Genomic DNA, 20,000 nt, shown 5'->3' with positions numbered 1-20,000 from the left:
AATACTATTTGTTTTTCTTTCTATTATGTTTTGTGGTCTAGGCGATACATCTTTTTTTTTCCAGTACATATGAACATAGGAACATAAGGAGTCTGCAAGAGGGCGGTTTGACCATACTCCTCCTCCCAAAATTGACCTCTCTTTCGGCCACCTCTTTTGATTCTTATTTAGGAGCAGCGAGTAGCGGGCTTTTTTATTATTGTTTCCTTTTTTTGTGCCCTTGAGCTTTCTCTTTTGTTGTAAAAAAAAATACATACTTATTTTGTGCAAAGCGATAGTTAGAATATGCACTTGACAGATTAATTTTGCTCAGGTGTGACAAGCAGGCACATATCACATCCCAAAAACCTTCCACAAGTCACTACGAATCACCCACATGAATCACAAACATGACCAGACATTACATTCACCCCACCAGGAAAAAGAAAAAAAAGACCAGATGTATCATGAAAAAGCATTGCAATTAAGATATTTCTCACACCTGACAACTCCAGCAATAGTAAGACGCAATAATTTGTGAGATATTATGCTGCACGTCACTTCTAATACCAGTCATTATATTACAAGGCCCAGTTAACAGGAGTCCCACCGAGTAATGCTTAATGAAGTCACTTGTATGCAATCACTGACAGGATCAAGTTTAGACATATTAAAGGCAAGTGTAAGGTAGTGTAAGGTAAGAGAGAGAGAGAGAGAGAGAGAGAGAGAGAGAGAGAGAGAGAGAGAGAGAGAGAGAGAGAGAGAGAGAGAGAGAGAGAGAGAGAGAGAGAGAGAGAGAGAGAGAGAGAGAGAGAGAGAGAGATGCAAACAGCCAGACGGACACCTAGACAAACAAAAAGACACAAAAGAGGAACAGACGGATAAACAAATAACTTCACCGATTCAGACAAACAGACATACAGCCAGAAAAGCAAAGACAAACACAGAGGGAATGGGGGACAAGAAACAAAGCCAGACAGGTAGGTAGACAAACTGGCAGATAGACTCGCATAGATTGAGAGACAGACGGAGCTAGGCAGAAACAGGAAGAAGCAAAACATAAACTTCCTCTCATCAATTTACTCCCTTTTGTAACTTAAAAACATCGCCTGTCCATCTCCAACTTTTGGCTTCAGAGATTCACTTCCGGGTTCACCGAAATAACACGCTCGGTGATGCGTTGGAGTTCTTTTTTTTTTTTTTTTTTACAACAAAGGAGGCAGCTCAAGGGCACACAAAAAAAAATAATAAAAAAAGCCCGCTAATCGCTGCTCCCATAAAAGAATCAGAAGAGGTGGCCAAAAGCAAGGTCAAATTCGGGAGGAGAGGTGTCCTGATACCCTCCTCTTGAAAGAGTTCAAGTCATAGGCAGAAGGAAATACAGATGAAGGAAGATTGTTCCAGAGTTTACCAGCGTGAGGGATGAAAGAGTGAAGATGTTGGTTAACTCTTGCATAAGGGGTTTGGAGAGTATAGGGATGAGCATGAGTAGAAAGTCGTGTGCAGCGGGGCCGCGGGAGGGGGGGAGGCATGCAGTTAGCAAGTTCAGAAGAGCAGTCAGCGTGGAAATATCGATAGAAGATAGAAAGAGAGGCAACATCGCGGCGGATTTTAAGAGGTAGAAGACTATCAGTAGGAGGAGGAGAGCTGATGAGACATGACACTTCACGAAATCTATGCCCAACCTTTAGTGAGCAAGTACATAACTCCCGCGACGGAATAATGTGTTTGGATAGCAGACTGAACCCTTCGTTCCTAGAAATCACTCCCCTCTATTGTCTTTCCGTCAATCTTTCCACCTCTTTGTCTACGCACTGTATAATATTACATCTCTCTCTCTCTCTCTCTCTCAGATACGCAGCTATCCATAATACCTCTCCGGCAACACCGCGCACAAACAAACAACACATTAAGCTTAAGACTACCCACATGCTGTCCTGAAGACCACCCATCAACCCGGATTCTAGAGGAAACCGTCCAAGTGAATAAAAAGCGAGCTCCGGGGGGCAGCATGAGCCAAAAAAAGATGGCGCTACTATAAAACACTTGCCTGCGCATGGCAGGCTGGGGCCGACTACCATCCTGCCCCTCAAGAAAGACTACTGGCGGTATAGGGTGGCACCTACAAAAAAAAAAAGGGCACAAACAGTTAGGGCCGGGCAAGAAACCTCAGGGCCCAGTCACTATTACCAGCACGAATGAGATAGCGGGGCACGGCGCGAAGGCCGACCCCCTCGCCCCGCCGCCTCGGGCCTCGACACAGGAGCAGCCAGTGTTTAGTCTGCACCTTTGCTGCCGCTGCTTTTACACCTAACAATGTGTGTACCCAAGGCGAGGCAGACCAACGTGGCGGCACGTGCATAGAGAGTGTGGCATCGACGAGTTTCTCACTAGTCACCACATTGGTAATTATTCAATTATGTACGTATCTTAGAACATGCACTAATACACGCACGCACGCACGCACGCACGCACGCACGCGCGCGCACGCGCACACACACACACACACACACACACACACACACACACACACACACACACACACACACACACACACACACACACACACACACATACACTGGGACGTGCCGGAGAACTGCACAGACAAGTTTTCTACTATTTTTCACAAAAGGCTAATTCCAATCACCAATTTCTTCACATTAGGACGCACTTTAGCACACATTGACACTCGCCAGGCCGCGCCTCGTCAGATGGGCGGCGTGGCTTCAGGGCACGACTCACCTGCGCTGCAGCACCTGCTCGTACTTGGAGAACACCATCCTCTTCTTCACCTTCCTCAGCGCTCTTTTCCACTTGCCGTTCATTGGTAGGGCAGAGGTAGGGAGTTGAAGACAACGATTATGCCACGACCGCCTGGCGCCGCGCGTGGATGGGGGAGGGGTTATGGGCGGGGGCGGGGTCCGGTGAGACGATGCGGCTCATGGTGCCGGCGGGCTGGTGCCGGCTGGCACTCACCACCATAGACACGCTCTCAGCCTCGGCCGCCTGGATGGTGATTCACTAGTGTCACTGTTTACTTGGCACAGTTTTCAGTTTTCGTGTCACTGTGCTTTATCGCCAAGGGAGTCTCCAGGTTGCATAAACGTTTCTTCCACTGAAAGTTTTATATGAAACCAGTTGTTTACGTTTATATTTTTGTAGAGCCTATATTTTCACAATACACCAAGGCCACACAGGAGCGTTACCCCACTTTCCCTGAAAACCTGAAGAGAAGCAAATCATCAGTATCGAGCGGGCCACGGCACGGTGTGGGCGGTGCGGGGCGAGCGGCGGCGATAACCCAGCAGTGATTAGCCGCGGCTATTATTACCCGCTGGAGCACGGCGCCCCGCACCACCTGGCCGACGGACGAGCATGCACTGGCCAGGCAACGGCCAGGCGGACACGACGCTCCACCTCCCGTTATGAACTCGTGCACGGGAGAAAGAGGCAGATCAACGCATAACTTTGAATACAAATCGAGGCGGGAAGCATAACAGTACGGTGTGGCGGGGCGAGCTGGGCGGCGCGGCGGCTTAGCAACTCCATGTGTCCAGCCCGGGCCGCTGGTATATAGCGGCCTTCATCACGGCGGCCAGCGGAGCCTAAAATACACTCCCGCCCAGTAAGGCTACGAGTCGTATGCCACAGCGAGCTATACGTACCGCTCTGCCGCAAGGCCACCATTCACCCTTTCCCTCATAATAATGTTAGGTGGACGAATATAGAAAAAAAAATAATAATACGAATATTATAATAGTTACAAACACCATACCACTTTTACGGCTTGAAGGAAAACACTAAAGTAACTGTGCGAGCCAGAATCATAACTAGACCCGAGAAGAATGAGCAAACGAGGAGGAAAGATAAAATTAAACCTAAACCAGCCAGTGGGGTGCAAAAAATGATGAACGGTCATTCCCGATGATTAATGAACGCAGTGGATGAAACAAATGCAGCGGCCAGAAAAATGGGCATGAGAGGGAGAGGGAAAATTAAAATGATAGAGGAGAGATGGGTCCGGAGAGCGAGAGGGAGAGGGAGAGGGAAAGAGGGAGGTGAAAGGAGAGGGAGAGGGAAAGAGGGAGGTGGAAGGAGAGGGAGAAGGAAAGAGGGAGGTGGAAGGAGAGGGAGAGGGAAAGAGGGATGTGGAAGGAGAGGGAGAGGGAAAGAGGGAGGTGGAAGGAGAGGGAGAGGGAAAGAGGGAGGTGGAAGGAGAGGGAGAGGGAAAGAGGGAGGAAAGGAGAGGAGAGGGAACGAGGGAGGTGGAAGGAGAGGGAGAGGGAAAGAGGGAGGTGGAAGGAGAGGGAGAGGGAAAGAGGGAGGTGGAAGGAGAGGGAGAGGGAAAGAGGGAGGTGGAAGGAGAGGGAGAGGGAAAGAGGGAGGGGGAAGGAGAGGGAGGGGCAAGAGCAGCACGGTAGGACGCCAGGAAGAGGAGGAGGAGGAGGAGGAGGAGGAGGAGGAGGAGGAGGAGGAGGAGGAGGAGGAGGGACAAGAAGAGAAGGAAAATTATAGAGACTGAGGAGAGAGGAGTCGGGAGGAGAGATAAGGTGAATGGGAGAAAGCGAGGTAGGGAGAGGAAAGAACAGCAGGAAAGACGCCAGCAAACAAGGAAAAGGAGGATGGACAGGGCGAGAGGGAAAATGTAAGAGACAGGGAGAAAGAGAGGGGTAGAAAGGAGGGATAAGGGAGAGAAGGGAGAGGAGAGGGAGGGAGGGAAATGCAGGAGAATCTCGGAAGGACGCCAACAAACAAGAAGATACTGGGTGACTTGGCTGAAATCGATGACAAAGACGGTACAGTTTCGTGACATTGGGTAAAAAGAAGCTCCGTCTGTGTGCATGTGTGTGTGTGTGTGTGTGTTGTGTGTGTGTGTGTGTGTGTGTGTGTGTGTGTGTGTGTGTGTGTGTGTGTGTGTGTGTGTGTGTGTGTGTGTGTGTGTCTGTCTGTCTGTCTGTCTGTCTGTCTGTCTGTGTGTGTGTATTTGTGTGTGTGTGTGTGTGTGTGTGTGTGTGTGTGTGTGTGTGTGTGTGTGTGTGTGTGTGTGTGTGTGTGTGTGTGTCTGTCTGTCTGTCTGTCTGTCTGTCTGTCTGTGTGTGTGTGTGTGTGTGTGTGTGTGTGTGTGTGTGTGTGTGTGTGTGTGTGTGTGTGTGTGTGTGTGTGTGTGTGTGTGTGTGTGTGTGTGTGTGTGTGTGTGTGTGTAATTAGTTTCACGTTATAATGTTTACGTCTATTGTTGCATTATTTGTTTCACTGTGTTTTTATACTATTTGGATGCAATTTTGTAGTCATCAAATATCAATGTATCTATCTATCTATGTGGACTGAGCAGGTGCACCCGAAAGACCTTTGTCACACGGTCCACACAGGGAGACACAAAAGATACACGTGGAGCAGAGCTACGGTCAAGGGCATACAAAGGCAGACAGTGAAAAGGATCGTTACGGAAAAGTTAGGGCTATGAAGGTATATATAAAACTGTGCGAAAGAAAAGTTTGGTTACGACCTGCCAACGAATTATGTCTGCATTTGTTCGACGTTACATTTGTGTGCACATAAAAATGATTTGGACTGGACACAGACTTGCACTAGTCCCTTGTCTGTTCTAAAGGCTTCTGTCAGCTTAGGATGATAAGATTTGTCTTTTTACACCAAAGGGGACGAGCCAAGGCCAACAAAGAGCCAACAATTTGATATGAAAAGAATGCCCAAAATGTTGCTCGTGCGAAGACAGTTGAAAGAGTTTGAAAAACAAAATATCATAGTTTGTCATATGTTCTCAATGGCCCGAGTTTTCTGTTACTATTGGCACGAGTTTTCAGTCTGTCCCGAGTGCAAAAAGTTATTATTTTCTAAAGTGGCAAGTTTTTTATTTCTTTTCCAAATATCACGAATTTTCGAGTGCAACGATTTTTTTGCTGTTTTCTATTGGCACGAATTTTCCGTCAGTTATTAGTTTAATGAGTTCTTTTTTACTGAGTGCCTCGAAGTTTGTTTGTTATGACTGCAACAAAGGTTATCCGTGTCATACAAATATGATACATCTTGCATTGGCTCCTGCTGCCCTCCCGGAGCTCATCTTTAATCCTAGAATCTAGAGTCCGGGTTGAGAGGTGGTCTTCTGGACAGCATGTGGGTAGTTTTAAGCCACTCGGCGGCGGCTGAAAAATCCCAGCTTGGTGGCACCGGTCGGGTATTGAGCTCGCGTCCTCCTGAACGCGGAGCCGTCTCGCTATCCGTTCAGCCACCAGTTTCCTTCCATACTCCGAGAGCCACAACTGACCTAACTGTCTGTTTGATCTTATTGGCACGTGCTTTCTTTTTGTCCAAGTGCTATCATTAAGTTTTGTCTGAATATCCTGAATGCTCTGCTTGTTCCTATTGGCAAAAATATTTCCGTATATTCCAAGTGAGATAAATTTTCCCTCGCGTATAAAAAAATACTATTGAGAAAACTAAACGAAAAGAATGCCATGTTTATTAAGAATTATAGAGGAAAATACTCGGAAGGAATGCAATTTAAAAAGGTTTGGACGAGCTTTTCTATACTTTTAGTCCCACACGTTCTATTTAGAGCGTCGTTTCCGAGTAGCATCGGACATCAAGGGGGAAGGTGAGCACGTGCAGGTGTCGCGGGCGGGGGCGAGGCAGGCGTCGACGAGGTGCCCGGGACGGTGCAAAGCTCCCGCCGGCGCTGGGGCTCAGAATTTCATTAGTTAGGAATTTCACAAGGGCACTCAGGCGTAGGGAGGAAAATAAAAAGGAAAAATGGAAGAGTCCGAGTAAAAAAACAGGAAAAAGAATAGAAGGGAAGAAGGAAAAGAAGTAAGGAAGAAGTGAAGAGAATTGGGCACTTTTTCATTAGGGGCCACTCAGGCGTATGTAGTTAAATTAGAGTAAAAATCGAAGACTGAGCAAAAAACATGAGAAGGAAGGAAGGAAGGAAGGAAGGAGGGAAGGAAGGAAGGAAGGAGGGAAGGAAGGAAGGAAGGAAGGAGAGAAGGAAGGAAGGAAGGAATTAAGGAAGGAAGGAAGGAGGGAATTAAGGAAGGAAGGAAGGAGGGAATTAAGGAAGGAAGGAAGGAAGGAAGGAAGGAAGGAAGGAAGGAAGGAAGGAAGGAGAGAAGGAAGGAAGGAAGGAATTAAGGAAGGAAGGAAGGAGGGAATTAAGGAAGGAAGGAAGGAAGGAAGGAAGGAAGGAAGGAAGGAAGGAAGGAGGGAAGGAAGGAAGGACGGAAGGAAGGAAGGAGGGAAGGAAGGAAGGAAGGAAGGAAGGAAGGAAGGAAGGAATTAAGGAAGGAAGGAAGGAATTAAGGAAGGAAGGAAGGAGGGAATTAAGGAAGGAAGGAAGGAGGGAATTAAGGAAGGAAGGAGGGAAGGAAGGAAGGAAGGAAGGAGAGAAGGAAGGAAGGAAGGAATTAAGGAAGGAAGGAAGGAATTAAGGAAGGAAGGAGGGAGGGAATTAAGGAAGGAGGGAAGGAAGGAGGAAAGGAAGGAAGGAAGGAGGGAAGGAAGGAAGGAAGAAAGGGAAGGAAGAAAGAAAGAAAACCAGGAGCAAGACTGGGCGCATCCCTCACCCACACGAACACAGCCTGAAAGCGAGACATCGATACGCAATCTAAGTTTCCTTTAAGCGGCGAAATGTTGCAATGGAATAAAACAATAGATAATAGATAAAAGCTCTCGAAATAATAAAAAAAGACATGAAAATACTGATATATTAAAAAACAAAACGTTATCCGAATTTCCTTCAAAGAGCAGAACACCGAAATATTATAAGAAAAGGACATTGAAAGGAAAATAATGACTGAGAGGTAACAAAATAAGTAGGTAGAAGGAAAATAAAGAAGAAGAAAAAGAATGAGGGAAAAAAGAAGATTGACAAGAAAAAAAGATAAAAAAGGAAAAGGAAAAAAAGAGGAAGAGGAGAAGGAGATAAAGAAGAGGAAGAGGATAGAAGTGTGGAAAGAAATAAAGCTCTCAATGAAAAGAAAAAAAGTGAACACGCAAATAAACGTCATCTTGTAAAACTCCACGTGAAGGATGGCGATGTACGGTATGCGCTAAAGGAAACAAAACAACCTTGAGACCATTCTATTAAAGGTATTCGAACACATTAAAACGTCAGAAGGAAAATGTTTACGAGAAGAATGCCAGAGCGCGAGGTAGAGGAGATAAAACCCTTAAAGACCGTCTAGAAAAAGTAATAGACTACACAGAAAATCATGCGGACAGTGGCGTAGGTTAGATTACATTAGCCATTCTTAACCTCGGGCCGGCAAAAAGTACCTGAAGAAAAATAAAAGCGGACGGTGATGCGTGGGTGAGGGGAGATAAGACAGGACGCCCTTAAAACCGTGTGGGCCTGAGAGGGTCGTGTGTGGCTGACGTCTGCTGCTGCTGCTGCTGGGGGGGGCGCGCTGCCGCAACTCCCGAGGCTCCGCTGACGTCCTGAGAGTCCTTAGGGGCCACGCACAGGACGGAGGACTCTCAGGGGGAATAAGAAAAATAAACCATGCCTCTGCTATTTTTCCAAGACACTGTGACAGAAAGCAGGATAAAAAAAGGTAAACTAAGCCACTATCCTGTTGGTTTTATTAATAATCGTAAAAGGAAACAAAAAGAAGATAATTTGACTCCTATACTTTTTTGTAACTATACTATGAGGAAAAAATAATAAGGCGGTCCTGCTACTTCTATTAAAAAAATCGCTACAAAAAAATATCTCACCTCCTGTTTACAAGTACTCGTGACGGAGAAGCAAACACACAAACAAACACAAACAAAACAAAATAACTCCTATGCCTTTCTTTTAATAATCGAGACGGGAAATACGAGAAATAAATAAAAGTTTGAGCCGGTGCTGCTTGACACACGAACTCTGGAGCACCGTTGCCAGATTAGGGTACTCAAGAGCTTCGTATTTTCCAGTTTCAGACCCTTAACCATTGCTAAGAAACACCAATAATTAACCACTTTCACGATAACTATACATGAGGCCAGTTATTGGGGTGCAGAAGAGTCTTATGTCGGAAACCGGTAAATATTTGAGGCTGAGTAGGACAATCTGGCAACGCTGCTCTGGGGTGAATTGATACGTAAACAAACACCTTGAGACGCTGGTGCTATTCTCATCAGGGATCGTGACTCCTCGCCTTGCTGGGTGGCCGTAACGAAGCTTAGGGCCAGTTCGACAGTCCACCACTCTGTCATTGTAAGCGCCCAAACCAAACCATATCCACTACAATGATCCTGATTTCCTGTGTAGTTTCCTAAAATTCTCTCCACCTTTTTATATCAACGCCGAACACTAGAGCTACAAGGAATTTTCGTCGTATTTTGTGTTTGGTTGGGGAGCTTACAAACTTGCTGTATTGGACTGTAAAACTGGCCCTTAATCATCCACCTCGACAAGCAGCAGCAAGGGTCACGCTACTAATGGTTCCCTGCCGACTTTCCTTCCTTCCACTCACTTGTACTGTTCTCTTCTTGCTCCTTCTCATCCTTTTCTTTTTTATTGATTTTTGTTTGTGTTTTCGTCCTATATATTTTCATTCTTTTCTTCTTGTTATCATTATCATTAGTATTATCAACATTTCCTTCCTCCTCCTCCTCCTCCTAGTATTTTTCTTTCTCCTCCTCCTCCTTCTCCTAATCTTCCTCTTTCCCATTTTCACGGCCCAGGTAGGAGGGTAATCACACCTCTTCTTGTCGTTCCATCACCTGAGTAAACGATGGGGGAATCCAGGTGTGGGAGGGAGCCACGCCACCTCCCACTATCTCTTCCCTTTCTTTCCCCAATACACCCACTTTCCCGTTCAGTTCCTACGACACAATCCATTACTCAGTACATTACTCCCAAAGACTCCTACTGCCTCTCATCCCCATTCCCAGCAAACAACCCTTTTCCCTTACCCTCAACACCCAAAGACACCCACTTTTCCCAACCATCACCTCCATACACCCACCCCCCTTCTATTCCCTTCACCACAAAACTTTCCCTTCCCAAGAGCATTGCCTTTCCCCTACACTCCCCCCGTCCCAGACACCTAATCTGCTCCCCCTCATCCTGATTCCCCTCCTCCCTCCTGCTTCCCCATACAAGGGTCAGACACCCCCTATCCCTTCCCCTTCCCCCCCTTGGCTACACACCGCTATTTATACTGCCACAGTAACTTATGGGCGTCACTTATCACGGCACGGAGAGGCAGGGGGGTGGTGAGGGGGAGTGACGGGAAGCTGATAAAAGTAAGAGCAGTGCAGGGGATGGGTGTGTGTGTGTGTGTGTGTGTGTGTGTGTGTGTGTGTGTGTGTGTGTGTAATTCACCACGGCCTGATCACGAGTTGGACTCGCTTTCGCCAGCAGGTACCATCATATCGTGAGCAAGTGCTCATTTGTCGATCTCTGGGTACTGCCAGAACCTCACACACCACACACCCCATCCCCCTTGCTCAAGGGGGGAGAGTAACTACTCCTAGTTAACGGAAAGAATCCGGCTTGAGCGGGGCTCGAACCGCCGCCTGTTTGGCCGTGAAGCCTTGCAGCACGCGCGCTCTAATCGATTGAGCTACCAGAGCGGTGTGTGTGTGTGTGTGTGTGTGTGTGTGTGTGTGTGTGTGTGTAATTCACCACGGCCTCATTACGAGTTGGACTCGCTTTCGCCACCAGATACCCTCCCGACGAGAGCAAGTGCTCATTATCGTCGATCTCCGGGTACTGCCAGGACCTCACACACCACACACCACATCCCCCTTGCTCAAGGGGGGACAGTAACCACTATTAGTCAACCCAAAGAATCCGGCCCGAGCGGGGCTCCAGCCGCCGCCTGTTCGGCCGTGAAGCCTTGCAGCCCAGCGCTCTACCGACTGCGTTTGTGTGTGTGTAAGGGGGGGGGGTAGAGAAGGAGGTAGGTGCGTCGGCGGATAGGTTAGTGGGTTAGGGCAGGAGGTGAGTGAGTGGGTGCGAGGGTTGGTGGGTTGGGGCAGGGAGTGAGTGCCTGATGGCGTGTGTGGGGGTTAGGGCAGGGGTGAGTGAGTGGGCGCGTGGGCTGGTGGGTGGGATGGAACAGGCATCTCTTCTGCATTGACACAATCCTCCCCTCCATTATATTCATACAACACCTCATTTTTCATTTAACTTGAATAAAACATATTTATATAGTTTCCTGAGTATCAGCTATTTATTCACCGATGACATTACTCTATGTCCATCGTGCCAGACTCACATTTCACATTCTTATCTTTATTTCCAAAACGTTACAAGGAGCGGACACAACTTTCAGACACATTATGAAAAAAGTTTTTTGTTTTTCGTAAAGTCGAGTTAGGTTATGTAACACGTATTTCAGCCAGTCTCTCCCGTATTTAGGCAACTTTAATAATAAAAACACTCAAGTTTCAGCCACAAAGTCTCTCTCTTTTTCAATAACTTTCTAAGTCTTCCCTGAGTCGCCCGAGTCGACGCTGTAAACTTTCCACCATCGCCTTTGTCTTGCAAAATGCCGGCAATATATTTCCCCCATTCTCTCCCTCCCTCCCTCTGGTGTTTCATCGATGTTATCACCGCAGCGGCGAGCAGTAATGTGTGTTGTCTTCTTACAGGCGCGCGTGACGGCAGGAAACACTAATTTGCAGTTTATTATTGTGTGTGATGTAGAACTTATTTTTCCTCCTCCTCCTCCTACTCCTCCTCCTCCTCCTCCTCCTCCTCCTCCTTCTCCTGCTTTTTTTTCGTATAATATTATTTAATAATGATACGAGTATCATTACTACAAATAATACTACGAAATATTATTAATATAATAATGATTACAATAAAAAAATAATAATAATAATAACAATAATAATAATAATAATAATAATAATAATAATAATAATAATAATAATAATAATAATAGTAATAATAATAATAATAATAATAATAATAATAATAATAATAATAATAATAATAATAATAACAATAATAACAACAACAACAACAACAACAACAACAACAACAACAACAACAACAACAACAACAACATTCACGATAAATATGATGCATTATATCATTTAATCTTTTTCAAAGGCAGATCTCGGTTGAAATTCGAAAATAATACCATTTTGCGAGCACACAAATCATAAAATATTGTGTTATAAATATTACATCACTGAGTGTCAGAGTTATGGGTTATTATGAGTTACGGGAGGGTGGAGGGCGCGGCAATAACGTCTTGAAGCCTTCTTTTTTGTGGCAGAGGAAGCGAGCAGCGATTCGTGTACTTATCCCCAACTGTTAATCGTTCGAATTTCAAACTGCTGCGCCAACCTACGGAATGAAGCCTCTAAGAAGTGTGGAGGAAAGGAGAAAGGTAACACCAGCTGTAATTTCACCACAGAAAGACTTTTCGTCCCCACGGCGGTCAAGGTCGCAGGCAGAGCCAATCATAGCTCTGAATATTATACCTTTATGTACATCTCGTGGGCAGTAGTTTGCTGAGATATCAAGTGTTGACTTAGTAGCCAAAACAGTTTCTAAGTCACAATTTGGGCTATGAACGACCATCCCTTCCCATAGAGGCGAAAATCAGCATTACACCACTGAAAGTGTGCAAATGCAAGATAAAAATAGATGATGCCTCTAATACAAAATAGAGGAAATAAAAAGAAAGAAATTTTCAAAAGTATAAGTAGGGAGAGTTACTAAACAACCGAGCAAGAATCAGGGTGGCCTACTGTGATACGCTCCCTGGGGTGCAACACTCAGCCTCTTAACAAAGGTAAATGGGATCTCAGGAAAAACAACGTAGAAGTAAAAATAAATTCCTTTTGTTGATTTTACTATATTTTCGTATTTTTTTATGTAAATGCACAACCAAAAAACAACGAAAATTGTCATTATTTTTACATTTTCCCACGGAAGTCCTTCTCGTAACTCTGTATATGAAGATCGGATAATCTTCTTAATTAAAAAGCAAAGGTAACTGTGAATGACGGATTGCCAGAACACAAAGTGACAAAATAACAATAAGTGACACGATGGGATCACGGTAAAGTATTGGAGCAGGTACGCGTACAAGTTGACTTACACATGAGGCGACAGTGGTGACCATGGAGGTGGCAGTTTCATGGCAGGAAAGTGGCAGCCTAATGACCGTCAGGGGATAAAGAGGCGCCACTTTGATAAGAGTAAGGCAATGGTTAGATGCCAAAGAAGCGACAGTGAGGCGATAGGAAACAGTTAAGTGACTGTAAAATGACACCAAGCTGACAGTTAGATGACAGATGATAGATGACAGTGAAGTGACAATGAGGTGAGTTACATGACAATTAGATGACAGATGACAGTGAGGAGACAGTGAAGTGAAAGCGAGGTGACGGTGAGGTGACAGCGAGCAACCCCCCCCTTGGACAGCATCGGCGTCGTTTGTGTCACGCCCGTGTTGACCTCAATCACAGCCGCCCAACACACTATTGACCGCACTCCATCCTGCTGCGCCTCCTCGTCAACCTCCACCTCCTCCTCCTCCTTCTCCTCCTTCTCCTACTCCTCCTTGTCCTTGTCCATGTCCTTCTCCTCTCCTTGCCCTTATTTCTTCCTTGTTTCTTCCTCATTGTCTGTCTCCTTTTTGCCTACTCCTTCTCCTTCTCCTCTTCCTTCCCCACGTTATCCTCCCTGTCCCTTCTCTGTCTCCTTTTTTTCCGTCTTCTTTCCCCACGTTTTCCTCCTTGTTCCTTCTTCCCCTCATTTTTCCCTCTTCTTCCTCCTCTTCTTCCTTTCTCCCGTTATCATATTTGTCCGTTCTTTTCCCTCCTCTTCCTCTTCCTTCCCAAACCTTGTCCTTTTCTCTCCTTGCTCTTTGTTCCTCTTCTCCTCCTCCTCTCTCTCCTCTTTCCTTTGCCTTTTAATCACCCTGTTCTGTGTTTTTCCTGTTGTTCCTTCTATTTCTACTTTTCCTTAATTTTCTCTTCAGCCTACGCCTCCTCATTCTTACCTCTCCTCTTTCTCCATCTCTTCACTTTTCTTCCATTCTCAACATCATCGTCACCATCGTTCTCATCATCTCCGTTTTCATCTGCTGAGTGTTTTCCTCCTCCTCCTCCTCCTCCTCCTCGCCCACTTCTTTTGCTTCTTCATCTCTCCTAAACACACTTTTTCTGGGTTCCCTCAATCCTGAATCCAGCTAGACTCTTCCCTTCCCACCTCCTTCTCCTTCTCCTCTTACTAAAAATATCCCTGTTGGGCGTGCCTGTACCATCGACCCATCTTCTTCCTTCTCCTCCTCCTCCTCCTCGAACTCCTCCTCCTCTTCTTTTTCTGCTTTTTCTTCTTCTTTTTCTTTTTCTTTATCTCTCTTTTCTTTTTTTCTTTTTCTTTTCTTTTTTTCTTCTTCTTCTTCTTCTTCTTCTTCTTCTTCTTCTTCTTCCTCCTCCTCCTGTGGGCGGCGCGTGGAACGGTTTCAAGAACAAACTCCTAGAAGTAAAGAGGACAACTGTTCCCATGAAGACTAGGAGAACAAATAATGCCATAAGCCCACCATGGATGACTACCCAAGTTCGACGGGCGATTAATTTAAAGAAAAGAAAATACAACTTGCTAAAGGAAAACAGCACTGGCGAGGCACGCGAACAGTACCATCAAGGCCTCAGAGCTTGCAGAACTCTCATTCGCCAGCGTAAACGCGACTATGAAAAGGAGATTGCACACGAAGCCAAGTCCAACCCGAAAAAGCTCTTCACGTATATAAGAACCAAAAAGAAGACAAAAAGCAATATCGGTCCCCTAAAAGATGAAAGTGACGTACTAACACAGGACAGCAGACAAATGGTCGAAATCCTAAACAAAAACTTCGCGTCTGTGTTCATGGTCGAGAACACCCAGTCCGTACCCGAGAGCCCTACCCCACCGATGGGAATCACACCCCTAGATATTGGCACAATCGACGAACGGGATGTGAAAAAGTGCCTAGACAAACTCGAGACAAACAAGTCCACCAGACCCGACGACTTGTCACCCAGGCTGCTCAAGGAGCTCAAGCAGCAAATCCTCAAGCCACTCACCGCCATCTACAATCTGTCACTACAACAAAACAAAGTCCCGAAAGACTGGAAACAAGCGAACGTAACACCGATCTACAAAAAGGGAGACAAAAGCGTGGCCCTAAACTACAGACCAATCAGCTTGACCTCAGTGGCGGGAAAAATCCTCGAGATCATCAGAGACAAACTCGTTAGGTTCCTTGAAGACAACAACATCATTTCCGATGCTCATCACGGTTTCAGGAATAAGCGCTCATGCTTAACCAATTTATTGGACTTCTTCCAAGGTATCTATGAAAGCTGGGATAATCATATCCCCAGTGATGTTATATATCTAGACTTTCAGAACTCAAGTCGGCGGGGTTAGGCGACAATCTGACAGCGTGGATCAAAGACTGGCTCACTGGAAGAAAACAACGAGTTGTACTCAACGGACAGGCCTCCGAGTGGCTCCCGGTCACAAGTGGAGTGCCACAGGGGTCAGTGCTGGGACCCATACTCTTTATCATATATATCAACGACCTAAAACTAGGATTAAAATCCAATCTTTCAAAATTTGCCGACGACACAAAGGTGGGTGGGAAGGCCCTCACGACGGCAGACTGCGAAATTATCCAGAGAGACCTGAACCAGATCACTCGGTGGTCAGAAAAATGGCAGATGTCCTTCAACACTACCAAATGTAAAGTAATGCATATCGGATCCAAAAACAGCAATCACACATACCACATGGGTGGCGAACTACTACATGTAGTGCAAGAGGAAAAAGACTTCGGGGTCACCATTAGCAGTGACTTGAAACAAACAAAATACTGCAAGTCCGCCTGTAAGAAAGCCAATACAATGCTTGGGTTCATAGCGAGGAACTTCGAACACAAGACGCCGGGAGTTATGTTATTCATGTATAATTCGCTGGTAAGGCCCCACCTGGAATACGCCGTGCAATTCTGGTCTCCAAATTACAGGAAAGACATTGAATTACTTGAGAGAGTACAGCGTCGCGCCACAAAGATGATACCATCACTGAGGACGAAGCCCTATGAAGAGCGACTAAAGCGACTCAACCTCTTCACGTTGGAAAAGAGACGATCCCGGGGAGACATGATACAAGTCTTTAAGTACCTGAACAAGCTCAGCAACGTTGATCACTCCAAACTCTTCACGCTACAAATCAACCTGAGAACAAGAAACAACGGAAAAACAATTCAAGCAAAGCGATGCAATACCGACATCGGCAAGAGTTATTTCTCGGATAGAATTGATCGCCACTGGAACAGCCTTCCTGTAGAAGTGGTTAGCGCAGAGACCATCAACTCCTTCAAGAAACGCATTGATCGCCATTTTGCTGCATCGGGAGTGAACTGAACGTATCCATGAGTAGGTACACAAGTGCTTTAATCCTTCCCTGCAAGCCACTCCTATAGCAAACGGATTGATTAAATCACTGAAAGCAGGCAGCCTAGTAATGAGCCAACAGGCTTTCTGCTGCCTGCTAGTCCATGTTTCCATGTTTCCTCCTCCTCCTCCCTAACGACAAAAGTCACTCGTTCATGCTGTAATATTCATGATGTGGTTTTTCATCCCAGTCGCCGCCTCGCCTACTTAATAAAACATTGGATACCAGGAAGCTACGGGCGCGCACATACACACGTACATACATGCATCGCCCCCCCTTACTCAGACATACATACATACCCGCCCATGTGAAGGAATGAATGAATAAAGCCCAAAAACTTCGCCGAAAAAGAATGTGAATGATCTATGAAACTGGAGGTCAACGCGCATAGAAAAGTGTAGACACAGCATCGGCGAGGACAATAGAAAGGGATACATGATTATCTACGAGGACGAATAGGAGGAAATGACACTATAAATATTTTGAAGTATTCTGGAGTGTATAAGCCAAGTGTGAATTTCCCCAATATGCTACATGAAGCGTCAATGAATTTCTTCGAAGCACGAAACGAGGCTGAAATAAGAAGCAGAATTATGCAATCAGTATATAAACCATAATTATGAAACCAGACATATTTGACCAGAACAATGAACCACCGAAAACAAAAATGAGCTGCAAAACCACATAAAGTAAAATAGAACTATAAAACCACAGAAATTACAGCAGGACGATGAAACCACATCATTTACGAAAACTAAGACACCAGAGAAATAATAAAAAAACTAACTTAAGAAATCACAATTAAACTATGAAACATAATTTAACAGAGAACTGTAAAACTAGAAGAGAAAATAAAACAGAACTCAGTAACCACATAAATTAGGACGCAACTATTAAACCAGAGAAATTATAACAGAAATATTAAAGAAGAGTAAGTAGAACAGAGCTATGAAACCCAAGTAATTAGAGCAGACTAAAAAAATAATTCATTGCCGTTCGAAGAGACCAAAACGCATCGAACATAAGGCGGCTATGAAATGAAAGCGCGAACGTAAGGAGCGTATCACTGGAGGCGTTTGTAACAAATAAAAAAGGTAACTTCTGTCTGGCTGTTTATCTTCATGTATATATTTATATATCTACCTCTTTTTTCATTTTTCTACACACACACACACACACACACACACACACACACACACACACACACACACACACACACACACACACAAACACACACTTAAAACATTATCCTCGCGAGAAATATTCCTTGCCTCTTACCTGGCTAGAAGGTCACCTGCTTCAGGTTACGTAATGAAGCTCCCAGCGGTTTTAAACAAATCTTTAAACATACTCTTGAGAATATGTTGTACTGGATATAACATGGGTATTCTTCCTTGGTGAGCCGCAAATAACATCCAGTGCAACCTATTTTCAAGAGTAAATTTTGAAGCAGGTGACCTATTAGGCAGGTAAGAAGCAAGGAATATTTCTCGCGAGGGAAATGCTTTAAGTATGTGTGTGTGTGTGTGCGTGTGTGTGTGTGTGTGTGTGTGTGTGATTCACCACGGCCTGATCACGTGTTGGACTCGTAATCGCCAGCAGGTACCCTCCCGACATGAGCAACTGCTCTTTATCGTCGATCTCTGGGTACTGCCAGGACCTCACACACCACACACCCCATCCCCCTTGCTCAAGGGGGGGCAGTAGCCACTCCTAGTCAACGGAAAGAATCCGGCCTGAGCGGGCTCGAGCCGCCGCCCTGTCAGACCGTGAAGTATGGCAGCGCAGCGCTCTAACCAGTTGCTCCACGGAGGTGTGTGTGTGTGTGTGTGTGTGTGTGTGTGTGTGTGTGTGTGTGTGTGTGTGTGTGTGTGTGTGTGTGTGTGTGTGTGTGTGTGTGTGTAAGAATGAGAAGAAGGTAGATACATAAGTAGACAGACATTGAGAGACAGACAGGCAGACAGAGACAGACAGTGCGAGTGTGCTTCATGAGAAAGTTTTGCAAGACGTGAGTTCTAAGTTCAGGTCAAGGTGGGCGTCAGTTCGGAGAAGCAATGTGTGTGTGTGTGTGTGTGTGTGTGTGTGTGTGTGTGTGTGTGTGTGTGTGTGGGTGGGTGTGTTTGGAGTGTGAGTGTGAGAGAGAGAGAGAGAGAGAGAGAGAGAGAGAGAGAGAGAGAGAGAGAGAGAGAGAGCCGGGGCAGATGAGGCGGGAAAGGTGACGTGTGTGAGTCAATAGCGGCGTCCATTTGGCTGTCGCACGAGTGAGTGAGTTCCCGAGTTTATGTGTTCGTAAAGTGCGCGGTCGTGGAGTCTCGTCGTGTACTTAAAGGCCACAAATGCGTTGGCCAAACACCGTATTCCTGCGACGCACATTACGGTATTCTTTACTACTGTCGTTCTCCTCAGTGACAATCCAGAGATAGTTCCGTGCCCTTGACTAGAAATATTACGGTCTTCTGGGAATTTTAATACTGAAAAATCTGCAAATCTAGCGGTCTCTCTCTCTCTCTCTCTCTCTCTCTCTCTCTCTCTCTCTCTCTCTCTCTCTGTTTCACCCATCCACCCACCCACACACACACACACACACACACACACACGATAAGAAACACAGGCGGAAGCAGACGTAGGTGCAAACAGAAGAGAAAGAGAAGCCCCTGAGAGCAAATACGAGCGAGACGGAGGGAGGCGGAGGGAGAGAGGGAGAAGGAGGCGGAGGGAAGCGGAGGGAAGCGGAGGGAAGCGAAGGCGTGAGGGAGAAAAAAGGAGAGGGATAAGGTGGTTTGAAGACAGGGGGAAAGGACAAGGGAAAGGGAAGAAGAAATAAATACGGAATGAAGAATAGTAAGAGAGGAAAGAAAAGGCGGTGAAGGAAAAAGGGAAAGCACAAGAAAAAAATAAGAAAGAATACGGAGAAGAAGGAACCGTGGGAAGAAAGAAGAGGAAAAGAAGGAGAGGCGAAGAAGAGGAGGATGTGTGAGAAGAAGAGGAGGAGGAGGTGGAGAAAGGGAGGAAAGGCGTACTCTTATAAATGACATCTAAGGAGTTTCTTGACAGGTACACGAGGGAAGAGATTGAGGAGGAGTGATGTGTGGTGATGGAGGGAGGGAGGGAGGGAGAGGGTGGTGGGGGAGGAGTAAGGTAATCGAGAGGCAAAGAGGAGGAGGAGGAGGAGGAGGAAGAAAGCGGAAAAACGAAGCAAAAATAAAGAACTTGTAGAAAAGGAATGTGTGAGGATCAGATGGAAAACAAGAGGAGTATTGGCATGGAAAATATAATAAAGAAAGAAATGATAGGAGAAAAATGAAGGAGCAGAATGAGGATGGTGATGAGGAAGACAAAAAAAAAAAAAAAACGAAAGATAACCAGCAAAAATGTAAAGCTAAGGAAAGTATGACAAAAACAAACAATCCAATAACGAAAAAAATGATAGGAGAAAATATGAAGAAAAAGAATGAGGATGGAGAAGAGGAAGACAAAAGAAAGATAAACAGCTAAAAAGTAGAGCTAAGGAAAGTATAACAAAAACAAAAAATGCAATAACGAAAAAAATGATAGGAGAAAATATGAAGAAAAAGAATGAGGATGGAGAAGAGGAAGACAAAACAAA

General features: G+C 45.5%; 1 protein-coding gene across 3 annotated transcripts in view; it reads right to left on the bottom strand.

Moving 5' to 3' along the window:
- Nucleotides 1–20,000, bottom strand: part of LOC126995609 (circumsporozoite protein-like) — an 84,784-nt gene that overhangs the window by 53,574 nt on the left and 11,210 nt on the right. For 2 of the 3 annotated variants that reach the window (XM_050855324.1, XM_050855314.1), the window contains exon 2: nt 2,722–3,203. In XM_050855324.1, the coding sequence (XP_050711281.1) occupies nt 2,722–2,804 (83 nt within the window). In that variant the 5' untranslated portion in view covers nt 2,805–3,203. Of the gene's footprint in view, nt 1–2,721; nt 3,204–3,310; nt 3,596–20,000 lie in introns of those variants that run through there. The other variant, XM_050855331.1, reaches the window with a different exon arrangement.

This window comes from Eriocheir sinensis, chromosome 1 (genome assembly GCF_024679095.1).
Source record: "Eriocheir sinensis breed Jianghai 21 chromosome 1, ASM2467909v1, whole genome shotgun sequence".
NCBI classification, from domain to species: domain Eukaryota; kingdom Metazoa; phylum Arthropoda; class Malacostraca; order Decapoda; family Varunidae; genus Eriocheir; species Eriocheir sinensis.
This window is presented reverse-complemented; position numbering and strand designations above follow the sequence as displayed.